Source organism: Eptesicus fuscus, chromosome 7 (genome assembly GCF_027574615.1).
Source record: "Eptesicus fuscus isolate TK198812 chromosome 7, DD_ASM_mEF_20220401, whole genome shotgun sequence".
Lineage (NCBI taxonomy): Eukaryota > Metazoa > Chordata > Mammalia > Chiroptera > Vespertilionidae > Eptesicus > Eptesicus fuscus.
Window position 1 is genome coordinate 58,678,582 of NC_072479.1, and position 23,295 is coordinate 58,701,876.

The following is a 23,295-nucleotide window of genomic DNA, read 5'->3' on the forward strand; positions in this document are numbered from 1 at the left end:
CCATCATTAGAAAGCAGTAGTTAAATGCATTCAAATAATTTTCAATTTGCTTTTTATCTGTCAGCAATAAATTACTTAAGTAGGTACCAAAAATAACTGTTTTTAAAATGTTGATCTATTGTCACTTTCTTCCTGGCAGAAATCAAAGAATTAAAAGTCAAACTGGGTAAAATGTTATGTGTCATAATGCATTCCATGTATCTGTAGAGATATGTAATTGCATTGTTGGCCCCACCATTCCTCACAGAACTGAAAAAAGATGACTTGATTGTATCACAAGAAAAGACAGTATTAAATAACACTGCAGGGGGGGGTCTCATTTCAACCTTGAATGATTGCACAACTTATCCTCATATGTCAAAACAAGGAGAAAGCAGTAACTCTTTCCTCAGAGTTGGCAACAGATATTTCCTGATGAAAGAGATCAAAGGTGCCTAAGGTCCTCCCGCAACATTCACCTGATTTGAAAAACAAATGAAGTTTCATACCTTTGCATTTAGCAGCATGAAGAGTACATGGTCAGGGGTTGCCTGGGCTCGCCACTGTAATATCTCTGCCAGAAACTGGTGCTAAAGTCACAAAGCAGAAAAAAAGAATCAGGTTCAGCAACTTTAAACAAGTTGGATAGCACACCTTCCATCTGCTACCTGAAGTTTAAGTTTTGTCCTTGCCTTGTTTGTAAAAATCAGCACTTCTGGAAACTTACCTTCCTCACTAAATCATTCTCTTCAATTTGCCCGAGATCCCTTCCTGCAGCTTGTGCTATGCGTTTTCCAGCAACCAGATTCCCAACCATCACAGAAGCAGGGCCTACACCTATAAGTAAAGGCAAAATTCAACCATGGAGATGGTAATTCAAGTTACATACCCCAATATATTTTTAGACTGACCAAAACTGGTTCAAATAATTGAGCATTCTCCTAGGCACTGGGAACACAGGAGCAAACAAGACTAAGAGCCTGAATTCTAGTGGTGAAAGGCAACTAATAAGCACATACACAAATAAATACAAAACAAAACAGGCCCACAGGAATTGGGGAGTTGGGGGGATGGAGGAGGGCAGGTGGGTATAGGGAAGTTTTTACTCGGAGGAGGTGACAGTTGGTTGCAAATGCTCCAATCTAAACACAACCCTAAAAGTGAGTTTATCAGTAATGAATATCTGGTCTGGAAAGAAATCTGCTTTCTACGAGAACTGAGAGTGAGTTAGTTCATCAGGAATATCAGAAGTGCTTTATTAAAAGTGAATGACAACTAGATTATAGGATATTCTATAAGACAGCTAGCCTGGATTCCTCAAAAATATCCACGTCTTGAAGAGAAAATATGGCTGGGAACTTCCAAATTAAAGAACACGTCACCCAAGTGCAATTCGTGACCTTCACAGGATACTGGATCTTAAAGAAATCAGCTATTGCCCTGACAGGTTTGGTTCAGTGGATAGAGCGTCGGCCTGTGGACTCAAGGGTCCCAGGTTCGATTCCGGTCGGGGGTGTGTGCCTTGGTTGCGGGCACATACCCAGTGGGGGGTGTGCAGGATGCAGCTGACTGGTGTTTCTCTTTCATTGATGTTTCTAACTCTCTATCACTCTCCCTTCCTCTCTGAAAAAATCAATAAAATATATTAAAAAAAAAGAAATCAGCTATTACAAACAAGTGGAGAAATCTGAATATGTACTGTATACTATTAGATGAAAGCATTATATTAAGGTTAAATTTCTTAATAGGATAATGATTGATTAGGAAAATTTTGGGAGAATTTTTTGTTCTTTGGAGATCCATTGCTGAAATACTTAGGGGTGAAGGGCCATGATTTCTGCGATCTACTTTCAAAGAGTTCACTAAAAAAATAGTAACAATTGGTTAATCTAGGAAATGGTAATCAGGTGACCATTATACTATTCTTTCAACTTTTCCATAGGTTTGACACTTCAAAATAAAAAGGGAGCCCGGCAGGTGTGGCTCAGTGGTTAAGTGTCAACCCATGAACCAAGAGGTCACCAGTTCCATTTTCAGTCAGGGCACATGCCCGGGTTGCAAGCTTTTTTTTTTTTAATCTTTATTGTTCAGATTATTACAGTTGTTCCTCTTTTTCCCTCCCCATAGCTTCCCTCCACCTGGTTCCCACCCCACCCCATACCCTTACCCGCCCCCCCACTGTCCTCATCCATAGGTGTATGATTTTTGTCCAGTCTCTTCCCACACCCCCCACACCCCTTTCCCCCCGAGGAGGGTCAGTCCACTCCCTTTCTATGCCCCTGATTCTATTATATTCACCAGATTATTCTGTTCATCAGATTTTTAATTCACTTGATTTTTAGATTCACTTGTTGACAGATATGTATTTGTTGTTCATAATTTTTATCTTTACCTTTTTCTTCATCTTCCTCTTATTAAAGAATACCTTTCAGCATTTCATATAATACTGGTTTGGTGGTGATGAATTCCTTTAGCTTTTTCTTCTCTGTGAAGCTCTTTATCTGACCTTCAATTCTGAATGATGGCTTTGCTGGGTAGAGTAATCTTGGTTGTAGGTTCTTGCTATTCATCACTTTGAACATTTCTTGCAATTCCCGACTGGCCTGCATAGTTTCTGTTAAAAAATCAGCTGACAATTGTATGGGTGCTCCCTTGTAGGTAACTAACTATTTTTCTCTTGCTGCTTTTAAGATTCTCTCTTTGTCTTTTGCCCTTGGCATTTTAATTATGATGTGTCTTGGTGTGGTCCTCTTTGGATTCCTTTTGTTTGGGGTTCTCTGTGCTTCCTGGACTTGTAAATCTATCTTTCACCAGGTGGGGGAAGTTTTCTGTCATTATTTCTTCAAATAGATTTTCAGTATCTTGCTCTCTCTCTTCTTCTGGCACCCCCATAATTCGGATGTTGGTACGCTTGAAGTTGTACCAGAGGCTCTTTACACTATCTTCATATTTTTTGGATTCTTTTTGCTTTTCTGGTTGGGTGTTTTTTGCTTCTTTGTATTTCAAATCTTTGACTTGATTCTTGAGATCCTCTAGTCTGTTGTTGGATCTCTGTATATTATTTTAAATTTCAGTCAGTGTATGCTTAATTTCTAGTTGGTCCTTTTTCATATCCTCGAGGGTCTCACTAAATTTATCGGCCTTTTCTAGAAAATTCTTGAAAAACCTTATAACCGTGGTTTTAAACTCTATATCCAGTAGTTTGCTTTCCTCCATTTCTTTCATTTGTGACCTGTTTCTTTGTTTCCGCATTTTGGCTGCTTCCCTGAGTTGACAGAGTGGCTTGGTGTGCTAGGTGTCCTATAGGGCCCAGTGGCTCAGCCTCCCCAGTTACCGGAGGTGGATACTCTTGGTGCACCCCTTTGTGGGCTGTGTGCACAGTCTTGTTGTAGTTAAGCCTTGATTATTGTTGGTATCACTGGAAGGAATTGATCTCCAGGCCAATTGGTTGTGAGGATCAGCTGTGTCTACGATGGGAGAACTTCTGTGCACAAGACACCCTTATGGGACAAGACTTGCTTCAGTGGGGCTTTGGTGCTCACTGAGTCTGCCCCCTGAGTGTGTCCCTTATGGATCTGAGGAGTTGTAATCTGGATGGTCCCATTCTGACCACTGGGTACACTGGCTCTTGGATCTCCAAGGAGGTGCTAATTTAGCCTCAGCCTGAGGCCACCCAGCAGGAGCTACAGAGAGATCTGCAGATTCCTCTTCTTTGTTTGGGTTTTGGAGGTGCCCAGATGAGGCCCAGCTGTGAAGGAATGCAAGCTCCTGTGGGGCCTTGGGCCTTCTTTTGGCGGTTCTGGGGCTCTCTGACTCAGCTGCAGTTTGTTAGGTAAGTTTATATTTCAAAGGACCAGGCCATTCATATGCAAAAGCCTCTGAGCACATCTTGGGGGGGCGGGGTCTCAGGGCAGAGCAAACAGCAATGCCTTCCCGTCAGCCCTGCCCTAAGAGGTCCCCGGGTCTCAGTGTCCCTTGGCAGTTGCTGCAAGCACCTCTGAGAGAAAGCCGCCCTCGAGTTCTGCCTGCTGCCAAACAGTCCAGTTTCTCCCCATATGAGTCTGGGTCCCCAAGTCTCGCCTGGAACTAGAGTTCAGAGCAGTAATATTCTAACTGTCCCTTTAGAATATTAGCCTCCTTAAACTCTTATTTCCACTAGCAGAAACTAATAAATGTCATAAATACTTTAGATCTACACACACTGTTACTAAGATAAGGTTAGTTGGTGAGCTGACAATAACATCTAGATAAGCAACTGTGATATATGATCTTAGTCGCAAGACCCCTGATGTAATATTAATATTTTAATATCGTGATAAAAATACCTAGAGTCAGAGGCTTACTTATATCTTGCTAGTGAACATTCCTGTTTACTTTTCAGTAAACACGGTCTTACAGAAAATAATTAAATACCAGCTTCCCCTTCCCTTCCCTGTCTTCCCACTGCTACCTTCTTCCCAGCACAGTGGGAGGCTGCTGTGCTGATGTACATAGAGAGTGTGTGGCGGCAGTTGGATCTGTAAAGGCCAGTTTTGGGCTCTCATGTTTTAAGGCATCCAGGAAACCAGGAGCCTCTCATTGACTCCTCAATGAAATGAAAAAGCATCAATAAACTTAAAGATTTCATGTTGGATTGAACTGCCAGTTTAACATGACTGACCATCAATCAATTACTCCTGCCTTTAGCCTCCTAACTCAGCGCTATAACCTAGTCTGCTAGAAATTAGGCAAAAGGGTGAAATTGACTGTTTTGTTTTTCTTTTCCTTATGGCAATTCATATACTCTTATTTGCGTCTTGAAGTCATAGGAATATGGCAAATGCCAAACATGCTATTTACCTGTGCTTACAATCCAGAAAATTTCTGAATTAAACATTTTTCCCCTCAGAGCTGTCACAGGCCCAAATCAGACACCTAAAGCTAAAAGGAATGAGGGATGATTCTAGGTAAGAGAGTCCCAACAGAAAGGCAGTGTAATTGAGCAATTCAGAGCATGGATTTTAGAGTCAATTAGTGTGACTCTCACCTCTACCACAACTATCTGACTTTGGGCACAATTCTTAACTTTCCTGACCTTTACTTTCCATAGCTGGGCACAGAGCTTTAGGATCACATTGTAAAACATAAAAATTAGCTAATATTTGGCTTTTAGTAGGCACTCAATAAATACTAGCTATCTTATCAAAACCTCCCTGTAGGACTTGCTTTATTCTGCTTCCCAAATGGGATTCTGAGCGTCTTTGACTCCGTACCTCACATCCCGGGGAAAGGAGGAACACTACTAAGAATTACTTAGGAGAGGGAGCCGACAGAGAACAGGAGAAGCCCATTCTGCAGGGTCTCAGTCCTCCCTGCTTTCAGTCTGGTGATAACTATTATCGTTACTAACTTTTGTAAAGTCTAATTTTAGAGAAAGAATCATGTGGGGAAAAACTCAGCTTCTTGAATTTACAATCTTAACATTACATCTTCAAAGCCAGCACATTACCTGGTTGCTTTTGCCGGGGTTTTGGCAAATTGGTCACGCATGTATGTGGGCACATGAGGATATTGCACGGATGTAGAGATCCTTCCAGGAAGAGCTGTTTCGTTTGAGATATATGAATTCCTCCTAGTGGAGTTTTTGGCAATGTATTGGCAGGCACCAGAGCAAGACAATAAACCCCCACTTGATGAATGCTATCGATTGCCTAGAAAAAGAGAAATATTCCGTGAGATTAATTTTACTACATTTGACATCTCCCTAACACAATTCATTATTCTATTCTAGACTTTTCTTTCTCTATACATTCTATTCTAGCTCTGGAATCTGGCAGATTAGTAAGATCCCATATGTCTGAAGTTATCTAATCCATTCAGTGATGGTAGAAGTCAATAGAAGGGTAAGATACTATCTAAATGGGTAGAGGTGAACACTGACTTGCAAGCCTCAATATGTTGAGTGATAATGTGAACCACCTACTAATGTGTTTTGGTTGTTTTAAACAACTTAAAGGGGCAAAAGAATAAACTTAAAAATCAATACTCCTCCAATTTCCCTCCTTATCAATAACAACAAGTGAAGGTGGAAAGTCTGGCAGAGTTCCTAAGTCTCTGGTATCTCAGAGTTACAGAAAGTGAGCAAATGTATTACTGTATGTAGCCTTGATTTCCTACTGAATACACCATTTGGTAAGGTGTCTACTGACCACCTTCCTTAGGTATTTACTTTATTACACACTGGAGGCCCAGTGCATGAAAATTCATGCACTGGAGAGGGGGTCCCTCAGCCTGGCCTGCCCCCTCTCACAGTCCAGGAGCCCTCAGGGGTGGGAGGCGACGTGGTGATCAGGGGAAGGCGACGACCCCATCACACCTTTGCTGCTGTCACTGTTGGCAGCGCAAGCATCAGCTGGCCCTGGTTACCTGAGCCTCGGGCCGGCCCTGGGCAGCTGCGGGGGGCTGAGGGGACTGGGGGACTTTGGAGGCAGGCGCACGGAACTGAGGGGATTGGGCGCCGCCATCTTGTGGCTGTGGGTGCCGCCATCTTTGAGGGCGTGGCAGTCAATTAGCACATTCCCTCCTTATTGGCTGTGGGTGCCACCATATTTGAGGGTGTGACAGTCAATTAGCATATTCCCTCCTTATTGGCTACGGGCGCCGCTATCTTTGTGACAGTGTGAGGGTCAATTAGCATACTCCCTCTTTATTAGGTAGGATAGACCTGGAATCAGTGATGGGCAACCTTTTGAGCTTGGTGTGTCAAACTTCGCCAAAAAACTGAGCATAACTTGGGTAGTGCGTCACTGTGAGGAAAAAACATTATTTCGCAAATGTTTCATCCTCAGGAGCAGCAAATGTTTCATCCTCGGCATGCGGCTGCCTCAGCGGCCGCATGTCATCAGAAATGGCTACGCGTGTCAGTGCTGACACGTGTGTCATAGGTTCGCCATCACTGCCTGGAATTAACACCACTGGCTCTACCTACCAGAACATATGGTATCCTTACTGTTCTACTACGAATCCAAGTGCTCTAAGCTGATAAGCTACAGAGACTGCAAAAATAATGCCCTTTTATTTCATGCGCAAATCAGACCCCAAATGACTTAAGAATTTGAATTAGCATAGCATTTAAAAACTATAGTTGCTTTCCAAAAAAGTAACAAATATCTTGGGGAATTTCAGTTTCCTGTGACAGGAAAAAACATTTCACTACAAGATTCAACCATTATGCCCCAAAGTTCATTGTGAATGAAATAAGCAGTTTATTTGTTCGAAAATATGAACAGTATAAGAAATACTTTCTTTGCAAGTCTGGTTCTTAGCCACCTTTCAGAGATCATCCCGGGCCCACCTTCTTCACAGTCTTTTCTGTCTAGTGTATCTTCAGTAGATTCTCTTCCTTTTCTCTGATTTTCCACTACAAATAGCCTATGCTATACCAGCTGATAATTCAGAATCACAGACCCTGCAGATAGGAAGAAATCTCAAAAGTCATCTAGCCTTATCAGTCATCCCATGATTGCATAATTTCTACAACATTACCACTAAACTGGCAATTAATAAATCCAAACGGCCCAAGCAGACCAGTTATGGATGTTGGGAACACTCCCAATGGACACTTAGCATATTAGGCTTTTATTATCCTATATAATAGTAATATAGGATAATAGTGTCCAGGCGGCCGTTCAACCAATCAAAGCGTAATACGCTAATGATATGCTAAGGCTGCTCAACTGCTTGCTATGATGTGCACTGACCACCAGGGGGCAGATGCTCCGACTGGTAGGGGAGCTTGCTGCTGGGGTGTGGCTGGTCGGGACTGAGCAAGATGGGCCGGACACGCCCTGGAGCCCTCCTGCGGTCCCTCCCTGGCCCCAATTGTGCACTGGTGGGGTCCCTCGGCCTGGCCTGTGTCCTCTCGCAATCTGGGACCCTTGGGGGATGCCAGAGAGCCGGTTTCGGCCTGATCCCACAGGCCAGGCTGAGGGACCCCACTGGTGCACAAATTTGTGCACTGGGCCTCTAGTATGATGATAAATACTAAGTAAAAAAGTAAAGACAAGTGAGGGGACAGAGAGTAAAAGGGAATGTTATTTAGTCATCATTTACTGAATGCAGGTACTAAATGCTTCAATTAATTATCTAATTACTATCAATTAATCCTCCTAATAGCTCTGTAACATAAATAATTTTATGTCCACTTTATAGATTAGGAAATAGGCTCCCTGAGGTTAAGTAACTTGCCTAAAGGCATATATGTGGTGGGGAGTGGAGCTGGGATTCAAATGAAGACAAGTAAGCTCCTTTCATCACTCTAGCCTGCCCCCTTTGGAAACATATCCCTTATACTGAACCCAAATCTTTCTCTTTCCCTAGTGGCTTATGTCACCCAGATCTCTAACTTCACAATAAAGCCCCTGCAAAGTAAGAACAACACCCTATATTTTCCTGGATCCCTTGCACTCTATGCACCACTTTTAACATGTAATAAGACTGTAGCTGTTGACAAATGGATTGATTACTGTCGAAGATGTGTTCCACATATGGACAGTTAAAATTTTTATGGGTTGTAAACACTCTGGAACAAAAAAAGTGAAAGAATTTGCTGAGGCAAGTTAGTTCAATTCTTTTTGGCAACCTGAGCAGAAAAATACTATGTGGTCCACATGGAAAAAGGGTATTAACTATCTAGTTTTGTTAATAGCACCTAGAATATTTAAGTAGCGATTGGCAAGAAAAAAATAAGGTAGTATAACTAGTCCACCAAAGAAAATGGTAAGCACTGGTTGCTGCCGCCTTTGACAACAAAGCTCACCTGCAACACCCGGCTCATCCACTGGAAACTATCTTCCTCGGAAGCATCAGGTCTTTGTTCCGCAACCACGACAATGCGCTCATCATAAAATACAGACACAGAAAACACAGCAATTCTAAGAGAGACAGATCAAACACATCAGGACTCCCTTCACAACCAGCCCTATTTACTTTGCTCAGTTGGAATACAGAGAAGGGGCGTCCCCACCACACTAGCCAAGAATGAGTAGTTTAGAAAAGAAAATGTACAATCATTACTATCAAAACGAGGACTCAAAAAACATGTATTAAGCACCACTGTCGTGAATGTTGGGACACAGTGATAAATAAGACAAAGGCCCTGTCTTCATGGAGTTTGCATATCAGAGAGAGAACAAACAAATATAAAATAATGTCATGTTGTAATATACACTAGGAGAAAACTAAGGCAGGGTGAGGGGGTGGAGTGGTGCACTATGAAGGCAGGTGGTTGGGGAGTGCTTTCCTGAGGAGCGGACACTGGAGCAGAGACCTGAATGAAGTGAGGACGCGAGCCACGCGGAGATCTGGAGGAAGAGGTTTCCTGGCAGAAGGAACGGAAAGCGAAAAGGTTCTGAGGTAGGAACGAGCTTGGCAGGTTTGAAGAACAGCAAGAAGGCCAGTGTGCCTGAAGCAGAGTGGTGAAGCAGAGAGCGGTGGGGAGAGGTCAGAGCCAGGCCAGGGCGGTCACAGAGGACCTGGTAGGCCAAAGGGAGGGGTGTTTTAAGAGAGATCTCCGCTCAAACGTCCCCTTACTAGTAAGGCATTCCCAGACCACCTTAGAGAAACTGGCAACCACAGCCCCACCCCCTATGTTTTTTTCTGCATAGCATTTGTCATCATCTCATACGTTATCTATTTCCCTATGTGGTTACCGTCTGTTTCCCCCAATGAGAATGTGGCTTCACAAGGCCTGTTTTGTTCAATACCACACTTCGAACATCAAGAACAGTGGCATACAGTGGGCACCCAATAAATAGTTGTAGAATGAATGCATGAAATAATGCGAAGTCATTGGAGAACTAAATATACCCACACACCTGTCTCCCTTCCTTCCTTTCATCCTCACATATTTATTGAACACCTACTGTGTGCCAGGTGCTCTGCTGAGTGCTATGGGTATAGCTGTGACTAAAGTCAGGTCTAGTGCCCCATATGGAGTTTACATCTCATAGGAAGCTACACCATGACAAAAACTACACATTTCAAGAATTGGTTCTCTATTGGTTTAATTCATTTTTCTTCTTCAAATACTAAAGGGATACCAAGATTGCTTCAAAACATATCCATGATTGAAAACTACTGAACAGGACATCCATTTTTCAAATATGTATCAAAAATCTTTTCTTCAATTAATAAGCAAAGAAAAAAAGATATCTAATTGACTTCACCCATGGAATTTGAAATTAGTACTTATGTGCTATGCCAATCTCTGTGTTAAAGTGATATAATAAATTAGAGATGAGCAAGAGAAACAATTCTTAGATGTAAAAATCCTACAAAGTAGCATCTTTCTCAGTTAGACTGAATGGGACTACTTCTGTATTGAAGTAATATAGGAAGTTCAACATTTTAGAATCTCCTCAATTCTCAACAGTGATAATTAAAAACTGAAACACAAGGGTCTCATTATGTCTTATTTCTCTCAATTACAGCCAAAGAACCAGACATTTTAAGACAAATATTCAAAGCTTGGTTTCTGCTAGGCTTAACCCAAAATAATCCAATCACTTGAAAGAGAATCTACAGAATACAATCAAATCACCTGATATATTTAGATTCTACGGAAAATGTTAACAATTGAACTCTGCACTACTCACCTTCCTCTATAAACAGTCTTTATTGATTCCACAGCCAATCCTGTAGCAACAATGTCATCAGCATTATGTCTTCGACCACTAACCATGAGTAACCCGTCCATTTTTCCAACCACAAACACCAAGCTGCCCTGAAAGATAACGATTTACCTTGATTTCCATAATTTAAATAGTAAAACAAACATTTTACTTCTGCCTTGAAATAAACCTCATACAAAATATAAGAAACAATACTAAACTTTATGGATTCTGAGAAAATATTTCACATCACAGCATCTTGGAAATTAGTGGGGGGAAAACCTGTGGTATCTTACAATTAAAGGGGTCTTATAGTGTATAAGAAGGGAATCTATTCATATTTATTCTTAGGGAGGAATTTTATAAGAAAGCAATTAGAATGGCATACAAGGATAGTTTATTTTCCCAGCCATGATTATGTATTAATTTATTTTCTGTACCTATTCATGAGATGGATGCAGAGGAGAAAAATGTTGTCAATTAATACTGGAATTAGGAAAGAGATAAAAATAGTTTTGATGTTAGAATGACTGTTTCAAGTTTATAAGGGTAATGCTTTTTCCATCTGGCAAGATCACAAACAGGCTAATACAGGTCAAAGGAAGACTGTAGGAGTCTTTCCTCTCCAGTAAGATAAGAGCTGCAGGAAAGTATGCTGTTAATGCCCTAAAAGCACCACTGCATAAATAATTTTACTTATTATTTAATATTATTATCAGTAATTCCCCCAGACCCACTAGCAATAAATTAACTTTTTCCATTCATTACAGAATTCCTAAATTTCTTGTACCATCTTTATATATTCACTATCTAGCCGTCATCTCCATGTGAACGTCACTCACTGGCTGACTGGGCACAATGCAGTGCCATACACTGACCGGGCTACGTAAGTACGACATAACCTCCAGTCTCAAGAAGCCAGTGGTCCGTCTCAGAAAACAGAAGAGAACCATTCATTTCCACCCTAGTGTGAGAAATGCTACGGTGGAAATAAAGAAAAGGAGACAGTCACTGTCTCCCACATCCGTCTCTTCATTTCTTTCACACTAACAGAACTTTTAGCTGGGCATGGCTGATCAAAACAAGGATGGCACTTCACCCTCCCTTGCGGCTAGGGGGGCCAGCTGACTAGTTCAGAACAATGGGATGTAAGTGGAAGTGTTGCTCAGCAGCTTCAGGGAGTCTTCCTTACAGGAGAAAGGACTGCACCCTTTCCTCTGTCCTGTTTCCTGGAATGCAGATGTGATGGCTCGAGCTCCATCTTGGATGTCAACAGTGGAGTGGTAAGCTACTATCACAAGGAGCAGGTCCTTAAGAGCTTCTTGGTGCTGAGCGAGGAAGTCAAGACAATAGGTGCAGACTTCTCTTTCTAGAGAATGATTCTCTTAGAGGTATTCCCTTGCCCCCACCATTCTCCAGGAACTCTGGGAAAGAACTATAATAAAATTATATCTTTTCTTATGTAACTTAAACCTTCAAGAAGAGAAGCGAGAGTAAGGAGGTAATTCGAGACTGATGGAGGTCTATGGGCCTAACTGTGATAATGAATAACTATTACTTATAAAGTAAAATCCAAACTCTCATTCTGTCATGCAAAGCCTTCCTTGCTGGCTCATGAAACTAGCTATAAGCTCTTTGAAAACAAGTTTTGTGTCCTAATTGTCTCTATAAACCCAGTGACTATAAATACCATTTACTGGAAAACAAATTGCTTTCATTCAAAGAATTTACTATTATACAAATTGTATTGCTGATAATCTGTATGAAAATGCTTTGTACACTATTTATTATGGTTTCCCTTTGCTATTAAAGGAAATAGCACACTTATAACTTATTGACACATATTAATCAAACCAAAGAAGGGTAGCAAGAGTGAGTAAAAAGAGTTTTGAAAATAAAAAAATGTCTCAATTTGGAGGAGTCAATGAACTTGGGTAACAGAAACAATAAACTTTGATGCATTTATTACATTCTTATAGGAAATGCTTTAAATGTAAGTTAAGCGGCCCTATAACACTCTTGGATTAATCAGAATTTGTTCTGGTCTGTGGATCAAAGTCCAAATATTTGAATAAGATGCATCAAAACAAACATGAAAACATCACTTACGGGCCCTACAAACCCCAGCAATCCTGACCGGATGAATGGCACATCCCCAACAGGAGAGCCTGCAGAATTCACTGGAATTACCTAAAACACAGAAAAAAAGAAAGTGACAATCTGAGATTTTAATTTAAAAATGTACTTAAGAACCTCTCATGCATTTGGGATCTCTGACTTTCATGTATGAAGGGTTCTCATACTTGTGCATATATAAATTTGGTATTTTCTCTTGCAAAAAATATGTATTTGTTTTAATTGATTTGTGAGAGAAAGAGGGGAAGAGAAAGAAGGAGGGAGGGAAGGAGGAAAACAGAGAGAGAGGAGGGGTGGGAAGGGCACAGATAGACATCGATTTGTTGGTCCACTTATTTATGCATTCATTGGTTGCTTCTTGTATGTGCCCTACCCCGAGACTGAACCTGCAACCCTGGCATCCAGGGAAAATATACTAACTAACAGAACTACTTGAGCTACCCGGCTAGGCTGTTTTGGTTTTTCAAGTCTTTAAGTGTTGTTGTTTTTTTAAGTTACACACAACAAGTAACACATATTAAAATTATGTAAATAGTGAATACAGGAATCCTACCCCCCTTAAGAAATAACAATCATTTACAATTTGTTGTTTATCTCTCTGTATTTTTTTTAGATTATTAAGCATTTTTTAAAAGGGATCATATTACATATACTGCTTTGCAACTTGCCTTTTCACACAACATATCTTGGATACCTTTAGAAGTTGGTAAGAGTTCATATGGCTCCCTTTGTACAACAGTTCTGTAATATACCACTGCACGGAGAACAGCGTAGCATAGCCGTTGGAGTCAAATGTAAGTCAATACCTGGCTCTGCCACTTACTAGTAATGTGGATCTTGGGCAAGTTCCTGGATGTTCCTAAACCTCCGTTTCTTTTGCCATAAAATGAAATTCCCAATGCCTCTCACACACAGCTAAGGTCAAGATTAAGGGAATGTAAACATATTTGCAGACATAAGCACAGTGGCTGGTCCAGAGTAAGTACTCAGGAAACTATTAGAATTAGCAGTTATCAGAAAGTAACCGGTCTGTATAGCTGTGTAGGTCAACTAATTTTTCACTATTACAAACAGCACTTTAATGAACACTCCTATACACATTTTTGTGCATTGGAATAAGATGCACAAATCTTTTCAACTTTAACAGATTGTCTTTACAAAACTGTTATATCAGTTACATTTCCCCAATAATATATCAGAATGTCTGTTTTTCCTGTACTCTAACTCATACTATACCTTATCAATTTTTCCAAACTTTGCCAATCTGGTAGGCAAAAAACAAAGATATCCCACTTACATTTAAACTGCATTTCTTTATTAGTAATATGGATGGATTTTCTTCCCTTTGTTTATTGGTCATTTGTATTTCTTTACAAATAGCCTGTTCCTGTCTCCTGTTTATTTGCTCTATTTGACTGGTGTTTTTCTCTTTAGTTTTTAAGATTTCTTTTTTTATGTACAGAGAACAATTATAACAAGAGCTAACATTTATTATGCTTATTATGTGCCAGCCACAGGACCAGCTGTTTTATAGTTAATCCTCAAGGCAATCTTATGAAAAAGGATTATTATTTCCATGTTACAGATGGGAATGTAAGACACAGGAAGTTTCATTTGCCTCAAGTCAAACAGCTAATAAGTGGGGGCAATGAAAAATTAGCTCTTTGCTTATCATATGTGTTAAAAAGCTTTCAGGAGCTTATTTTTGAAATACACTTTTCTTTTCTGACCAGTCATTATTACTAGGTCTTTCGTCCTAGTAAAATGTTAACCACGTTGAAAAATTCTTCAGGGTTTATATATAAGATTCCAGTGAGAAAAATATTAGAAATGTTAATTTGCAAACCCAGGCTTTTAGTTAGGATTTTTATTCTACTTCACTATCATTAAATTTATACTGCAGATTTCAAAATTTCTTTATTACTATGGACCTAGCAGTTTAGTATTATATCTAAGAATTTTGATCAGGCAGTTGTCCTTGTAGGAAAGGCAATATAACCAAATATTACCAGTATCTTCTAACGCTGCTTGAGGATCTTATTTATATAAGGCAAATGCAACAGAAAAATTCAGGTATTCAAAATATATGTAGCCCTGGCCAGTGTTTCTCAGTGGTTAGAGCATTGGCCCATGCACCAAAGGGTCACGGGTTCAATTTCCCACCAAGGACACATGCCTGGGTTGCAAGTCCAATCTCCAGCTATGTTCCCCAGGTATGTTCAGGAGGCAACCAATTGATGTGTCTCTCACATCGATGTCTCGCTCTCTCTTTTTCCCTCCCTCCCTCCCTCTATCCTTCCTTCCACTCTCTCTAAAAATCAATGGGAAAAAATATCCTCAGGTGAGGACTAACAACAAAAAAAGAAATATATGTAGTCCAAGCACTTTTAAAATAAAAGGAATAAGGTAAGATTTAAATTAGTGACATGTATATATACTCAGCAGAGGTAATTAGTCACCTAAAGAGTTTATGAAGGTCTACTCCTATCAAGGTGACTTGGTCTTAACTTTTGACGGCTGGGCAAGAATATAGCAGTAACAATGACGATGACGGTAATAACTGACAGACATTTAATAATTTATATTATACCATTTTAGGCCGTGTAAATAGAAATGATGGTGAGCTCAGGAATTCTAAAGTTTTTCCAATACCACACCATTTACATAGATACCACTCTCCCACCAGCTACATCTATCACTACTTAACTATATGCACTGATTTTCAAATGGGATGGTAGATAGATGTGCCCTGCCATATTGAGAACCAGTAGTCTAAATTATAAAAAAAGGAAGCTTGAAGAACTGAAATAGGTTGTGGTCATATAAGCCCTGTTTAGTATGAAAGGGACCTGGCCCATAAACTGAGTTCTCTGTTCCCTAAAAGGTACCCGGAGGTAGGTTAATCCCAATGATAAAATATAGACAATTAATTATGCCTGTTCTGATTTCCAGGCTCACCAGGCACATTTTCATTACAATTTGATTTCACATGCAGAACTGCCTGCAGGAAAGCAATGTGGTAGTTACGCTGGAATATGAGCTATCTGAGAGCTCTGGTTGTTCCCCTGATGTACCCCAAACCTCTAGAATGGTGCCAGGCACATAGAAGGTGCTCAATAAATACTTGTCTCACGGAAAGTTTGAATGACAGGAGCAATCTGCCCCTGTGACAGAACAGGTCTTCATTTTTCTTAGCAACCTGGCATTCTGGTTTACATCTGTCTTCATGAGCTCAGTTCACTTGAGTCTACACTTAAGAGATGGATTCTCACTATATACTGTTAAAATTAAATATTTGGGCTTATAAAGTTCAAACCATGGCATATTCACCAAAGGAATTTTTGTAAGGCCTCTTATTTATTAACTTACTAATTTAACAGTAGCACTTCCTGTGTGCCAGGTGCTGCTCTAAGCACTTTATAAACATTAACTCACTTAGTTCTCACAACAATCCTATGACGTAGTTACTACGATTACTCATTTTAAATATAAAGAAATTGGGACACAAAGAGGTTAAGCAACTCACCTAAAATCAGCTAGTGAGTGGCAGAGTTAGGATTCGAACTAGGGCAGTCCAGCTCTAGAGCACATACTTTCAACCCACTATATTATGCTATTTCCCATGAACCAAGTCATCTGCCCTAGTGACACCCTCACCAAACATTTTCCTGGCAACAGTTTAATATCATGTACCTCAAAGGTATTTTTGGTCACACCAGCAAGCCCAAAGTACATCATGCCTCCTGTTCTGGAGCTGACACAGATCTCTCCAATTTCGTCAGTTCTGCAGAGCTGGGGAGGTCCATCAGGTCTCACGATGCACATCATCCCTAGTGCACAGAAAACACAGTCAAGAAGCAGAGATCCTGGAAAACCTTCATCCTTGTGAACCCAGGAAAGTCTTGTATTTAGTGAGTGGCATTAAGGAAGAATAACCAAAGAAAAATGTTAAAAACAGACCTGAAACTACATAGTATATTTGAAATTTCCATCTTTAAATATCATCTACTTTGATGAGAGACAAATACTTTTTTTAAATTCAGCAAAACAACAACAGCATCAAAACATATAACGGATGCAGACTGAAGCTTTTAAAGAAGGTGACATTAAAAATGACTGTGAAGTCCAAAGAAACGTAAATTAATCCCCCCCCCAGGCAGATCTAACTCAAACACTCATGGAAGCAGTGTGTTCTTCCTGCCAGTCCCATGGCTTGGCAATTACGGTGAAAACCAACTTTAATACCACTCAGACTTCGCTTTCCATGTGAACAACTGTAATCAGCACCCACAATTAAATCACAGGACACTGCTGGAAGGTAAGTATAATCAGAATTACTTAACTGTTAGAAAGGCTTTGAGAAACTAAGTGACTAAATTTTGAGTTCCTGGTTTTGGATCCCGTATTTTATCAGCCTCTACTATCTCTAATAATCTTTGTGAAAAAGCAAATGATACTCCTGAGAACTCACCACCAGGCATGACATGTCCCACATCCTGGACTGTTAGTGCTGAATTTTTATCTTCAGTATTGACCCGTATTACCCCATAGCTCAATCCATTCATTGAGAGAATGGCTCTTCCCGGCAAAGGGGCCCCTGGAACTCCAGGCCTGAAAACAAAATAAACTCATCAAATTTGGCAAACGAAATAATGGAGAAAAATATGAGTATGTAGGAAAGCAAATTTCCTCCAGCTAACACACACACACTCTCTTTTTCAAAGCATGGTCAATTTTCATTCAGGTGGAAAAAGTACATTTAATCAGATGTTAAGAATATACTGGTCTTGTGTATACTATGAATGTACTTTGCACACTTATGCCCCAATCAAGAATAGCCTATTTCTAGGCTAAGATATTAACTGAGGATTCTGAAGAGCAAAACAACACAGAAAAAGAACTAATTCAAAAAAATGAGATGAGAATAATTAAATTTTCAGTTTACCAGTTATACTTAGTGCAAGAATGGGAAGAATAAATGAGATGCTTCAGACTGCTTTGCAAAGTCATTTTCACTCTTAGACTCATGAAGCAGAAAATTAGCTAATGCCCTTGTCACTGGCTGGTAAATTCCGCACATCTGATCAAAGCTGTAATGTACATTAAGAGCACCGGTGTCCTGAACGATACCTGCGGATTGCGACAGTCATGGCTTCAGCAGAAGTAGCGCACGGACAGATGGCCTCAGGTTTCAGTCCGTGGCTCTGGAACAGACTCAGGAAGGCATCGCAGGACGACACAGACCCTGTAAGGAGATGGAACAGATCAACTTGAAAGCTGACATTGTGATTTTCACTACTGTAGGAAACTGGTAAAGAGTGGAAAGCCAATACATTTTTTTCTCATGAGAACTCTTACTGTACACCATTAATTCCATACAAACATTTTACTGTGCCTGTGAAATGGCTGATACATATCAAGGACAAATGAATGTTTATCCAGACCATAAAAGATCACTGACACAATTTAAAGCTACAACTTGTAATAAAGCTGCTCCTAACGAGCTTCCCAATCAATAGCAGAAATGCAGAGAGCACTGTGGCCAGTCTGGAACTGAGCAACGCATCCTGGATAACTATGTTAGCCAGTGCAGAACTAACACTCTGGCTTAGTTCCACCCTCTTCTACATGATATGCTCTGACTTGTTTCTTATTGAGGTCAATCCCATGTCTGTGTTTTATTATACAGGATGATTAATGTGACTACTGACAAAAATCCAGTATGACAAAGAACATAGTATCTAACATTTTACCTGGTTCTACTGTGTGGGAGCTCAGGATGTTGTGTTTGTGGGGGAAAGCAGGTGACATGGGGGATCTCTAAAAGCTTTTGCAAACTTGATTTGCTGCTAGGGGGAATTTACATAGAGTGCAGTCACTTGGTTACATCAAGTCATTTTCTTATCATTCCTTTTAGTTACATGATAGAAAAAGGGTATAAATAAGTGAGCAAGAGAAAGTGGATTTAAAAGCATATGGAACCGCCTAGTCGGTGTGGCTCAGTGGTTGAGCATCAACCCATGAACCAGGGGGTCACAGTTTGATTCCTGGTCAGGGTACATGCACGGGGTTGCAGGCTCGATCCTTAGTAGGGGGCGTGCAGGAGGTAGCTGATCAATGATTCTCTCTCATCATTAATGTTTCTCTCTCTCCCTCTCCCTTCCTCTCTGAAATTAATAAAAAATATATTTAAAAAAATATTTTTACCCATCCATCAAATGATGAACAGATAAAATGTGGTATATCTATACAATGGAATTATTATATGGCAATAAAAAGAAGTGGAGTATGAACACATACTACAATGTGGATGAACCTTGAAAACATTATGGTTAAGTGAAAGAAGCCTGTTACAAAAGAGCAATATAGTATAATTGCCTTTATATAAAATGTCCAGAATAGGTAACTATAGGGACAGAGTAGAAGTTGCTGAGTAGTAGGGGACAGTGGAGGAGAAATAAGGAGTGAGTACTAATGGGTATGAGGTATCTTTTGGGGGTGATGATGGTCTAAACTGAGATCATGGTGATGGCTGCACACTCTGTGAATACACTGAAACTATTAAGCTGCACACTTTAAATGGGTGACTTTTATGGCATATGAATTATATCAAATTATATCAAACGTTAAGAAATGAATAGTCCCCAACCTACACTCTAGAAGTACTCACAGGGATTTGCTCCATCTGTCACAATTAACATCCGGAGGGAACTCAAGCTCACATCTCGTTGGTCCCGATGTGCCATCATAGCCCAGTGCAAGTCTCGACATTTTACTAAAGCTACCTTGGCTACAAATTCAAAAGGGATAGTTAACACACACATACATGCTAAATTAGGTAGATATTTAATATACTATCATAAAAACTTTTAGTTATTTTAGGGATCATGATTTTCACTTAGAGAAAATAAAAAAGGTTTCAAAGAATGTATGCCCGGTGCTCTGAGGCAGCAGTGATTAACTGAACACAAACTGTTTGCTCACTGTGACCTGTAGGCAGGCCACATATCTTTGCCAAGGAAGTTATGAACACCAAAGTACTCAATAAATCTGATTCAGGGCTCAAATTCAGGCAAATTCATCTCAATTCTTAAGAAAGGATGTCATAAGAGATGAAAATGACAACACACGTAAGCTTAGTAATTGAACTCTAACATTTGTCAAGCCACCAAGGCATAGAACTATGTCTCTAGAAGGGTGACTTGAAAATCCCTGAAATCTTAGTTCAAACAGTCACATAATTAAAGCTTAGATGTTGTGTGTAGCTACCTTTGTGGGCATGTACTCTCTGGACCCAAGAGAGAGGGCAAGTCTTCATAACAGAGTAGGGTACACTAATTGTATGCATCTTATTCATTACATTCTGAAAAGCAAAGGAAGATAAAAAATAATCAATCCGAAATACACATATAGCTTTTTAAAACTGAACTGATATTCTGTTAACAATTTTAACCACATGTAATATATACTCAAATACACGCTCTTTGAAAAAAAAAAAAAAAGAAATATTAACTTTAAGGTTGAAGCCTAATTTGCTATCTACCCTTAACCCTGGTCCCTCTCCTCCTTAGAGATAATCACTATTATGAATCTGGCATGTATCCTTCCAGTTCTTTTTCTATGTACTTACATATATAGTTGTCCCCATGGAAACAGAAAGTATTGTTAACATAAAAGGCATCATACTAGACATATATCTACAATGTACTTTTTTTCACTTAAATTGTTTCAGAGCTAAATCTACGCACATCAATATGAGATCTACACAATTCTTTTCCAACTGCTGCATAGTATTCCATAGTATGAATACACCACAATTTATTTAGCCATTTCCCTATTATTAACTATTGTTTTGCTGTTACAAACAATGTTCCAAGGGACATATTTTCACTTCCCTGAGTATATGTACAAGTGTTTCTCTAGGGTAGGTACAGAACAGTGGTATTGTTGGGTCACAGGATATCTGCTTCTAAAATTTAACAGATGTTGCCAAACTGCCCTCCCACCCACTAAGTGCTTTCATCATGCTGGCACTTGCCACGTACCACAAAGGGCTGGGTTACAAAACAATCTATCAAAGTTTCCCTGTTACTTAGAGAGGGTCCTGCCCACACCTGTTAGGTATTTGAGTAGATAAAGCTGAGTGAGCTGAGAGGGTCATGCAATTTGGTTTCCTGTCACCCAAACAAATGAATATACCCAGGACCTCCTGTCCCCAAAAGACCCAGCCCAGCAGAATAACTAAGTCTTGGTATTTAGGCTGGCCATTTTTCTCAACACGTAAGTGGCCCAAAGAAACCAAGACACCATTGTTAACTTCTTTTTCCTCCCTCCCCAAAGTTTCTAGGGTATGGTGACAAACTTTTGGATTTCAGAGAAAGAATGGTGTTTATAACTAATTTTTCACACTTTGTCCCTCTAACTCCTCACAAGGGTTTCTTAACCTCTGATAAAAAACAAAATAGCACCCTGGCCGGGTAGCTCAGTTGGTTAGAGCATCGTCCCAAGACACCAAGTTTGTGGGTCTGATCTCTCGTCAGGGCACAAAGAAGAAGCGACCAATGAATGCATAAGTAAGTGGAACAACAAACTGGTGTTTCTCTCTCTCTCAAATCAGTAAGTTAAAAACAATGGGAAGGGCTTCTGAAAAGAGCTAGGAAGTATGTACACTCAAGGAATAGGCTCTTACTAATTTGAGGGGTCCTGAGTGAAAAGGGATCCCCTCCCCCATGCTTCATTTTCTCTTCTTTTTCAGACTCCTGCAGTATGTAAGGAAGTTGAACAAGATACTCTGAGTTCCTTTTCAACTCTAGGATCTTGTACCTCTTTTCTCTCCCTTCCTAATCACCATGCTACATACGGTAGCTTTTCCCACTTGAAACATCCCCTCTCTCTACCTCCACCACAAAAATATCTCTATGTGGCTAAATCTTAGCCATTTTTCAAAGCCCGACTCAACTGTTACCTCTTCCATAAATACAGCCTTTGTGCCAGAGCTGGGAGGAATTCACCTTTCCCCAACTCCCATAGCACATTACCTGTTCCTCTCTTATGGAAAGCAGCCCACTCTATTCTTTAATTGTAGCATGCAGTCATTCAGTACATTTTGTCCAACTGGAAAGTTAGTTATTACCAACAGTTGCCAAGTTCTAAATATACTTACATAATCTCAAACATACTTATAAAATCATAAATACAGTCATTTTTAGAATCTTTTAGGCTTTGAGCCATCATAGCAGATGTCTTAAAAATTATAGATCCTAAATTCTCCCATTAACTATTACGTGAGGAGTATGCCCAACCACACAATGAAGAAAAAACAGACAGAAGTATATTCTCCCTTTAAAAACAATAACCTTTCGTATTGTAAAATAAAATCCCTCTGGAAAATATTATTGATCTTTTGGGGACTAAAATTTCAAACAAGCACTGTGAGATTCTCTGATTACACAGCATGCATACTGATCTGAATCATAAGATTTACACTAAAGGCCTTAATTCTGAGTAGCTTACCGCAAACATGCCATGCCACAGCCCAGCATCCTTCTTAAAGTCTAAAACATTTACTACTGTTTCTCCTGAAATAGAAAAAATGGGGTGGCGGGGCGGGGGGGAGACAAAGGAAATCATCTTTAGTGGTACATAGCAAAATCATGTTACTTGCCTCTATTGAACAGCTGGTTTGGTACTTCTACAGAGATCACTAAAAGCTCTCAGAGTCTTTTGATTACATGGCCATGGAAGAGACAATGAGTTCCAAACTCCTTATGACTTAGATACTATCTTCTGAGAGGTAATCCTCTTTTCCTAATTATATAAGGAACTTTGAAAGTTTCACAAACATGTAAAAATTAGAATTCCCAGAGAGAGAAAATGTTGGTACATATATCTATATATTATACCTATATACACACACATATACTTCTAAGTATCCTACAGAATACACTTTTGTGTTCTGATTTGTGCTTTTTGGTAGCTGAATTTGACTCTAAATGTACTGCTGATAGCAACTCTATACACTTGGGAAGATGGAGATACCTGACATTCTGCAGCTAATAATAAACAGGTGGTTTTAATTAGTTTTCTATTTCTGTGCTCTAGAAATCATAGTTCACATATTTGGTTTGCCCAGAATTTTAGTTCCTTTAAATTGCAGCATATTTGTGAAAAAGAAGAAAGCCAAAGCAAGCCAAGAATGTGTCTTAAAACATTTCACTCTGAACTTGGTCATTAACTGGAATCCAATCACTGAGCACCCTGCTCCTAGTCACACCACATGGATCTGAAGCTCACAATGAGGGCAGTCATGGGATGAAGTCTGACCTTCAGAATAATTGCAGGCCTGGGACAGAGCTTGGCAGTGAGACAACATTGCAAGGCGGGACACCGTAACTCCCATTACACTCCCTTCTTTGCTTGTTTTATACTAGAAAACAAAAACACAAAGAAACAAAACATAAGAAACACAAAATGTTATTTCAAATGACAGGACTAGAATCCTAAAACAAAAGGATAAAGCCATGATAATGGG

The 23,295-nt window shown here is 39.9% G+C and overlaps 1 protein-coding gene across 2 annotated transcripts in view; it reads right to left on the minus strand.

Annotated features, from left to right (window-relative positions):
* DIP2B (disco interacting protein 2 homolog B) overlaps positions 1–23,295 on the minus strand; it is a 229,973-nt gene that overhangs the window by 28,953 nt on the left and 177,725 nt on the right. For both annotated transcript variants that reach the window (XM_054719079.1, XM_008140671.3), the window contains 13 exons: positions 23,088–23,190; positions 22,278–22,342; positions 20,034–20,127; positions 19,435–19,554; positions 17,895–18,009; positions 17,236–17,375; positions 16,458–16,594; positions 12,738–12,818; positions 10,614–10,741; positions 8,777–8,891; positions 5,468–5,669; positions 707–816; positions 489–569 (listed from right to left, as the gene is read on the minus strand). In XM_054719079.1, coding sequence (XP_054575054.1) covers positions 489–569; positions 707–816; positions 5,468–5,669; positions 8,777–8,891; positions 10,614–10,741; positions 12,738–12,818; positions 16,458–16,594; positions 17,236–17,375; positions 17,895–18,009; positions 19,435–19,554; positions 20,034–20,127; positions 22,278–22,342; positions 23,088–23,190 — 1,491 coding nt within the window. The remainder of the gene's footprint in view (positions 1–488; positions 570–706; positions 817–5,467; positions 5,670–8,776; positions 8,892–10,613; positions 10,742–12,737; positions 12,819–16,457; positions 16,595–17,235; positions 17,376–17,894; positions 18,010–19,434; positions 19,555–20,033; positions 20,128–22,277; positions 22,343–23,087; positions 23,191–23,295) is intronic.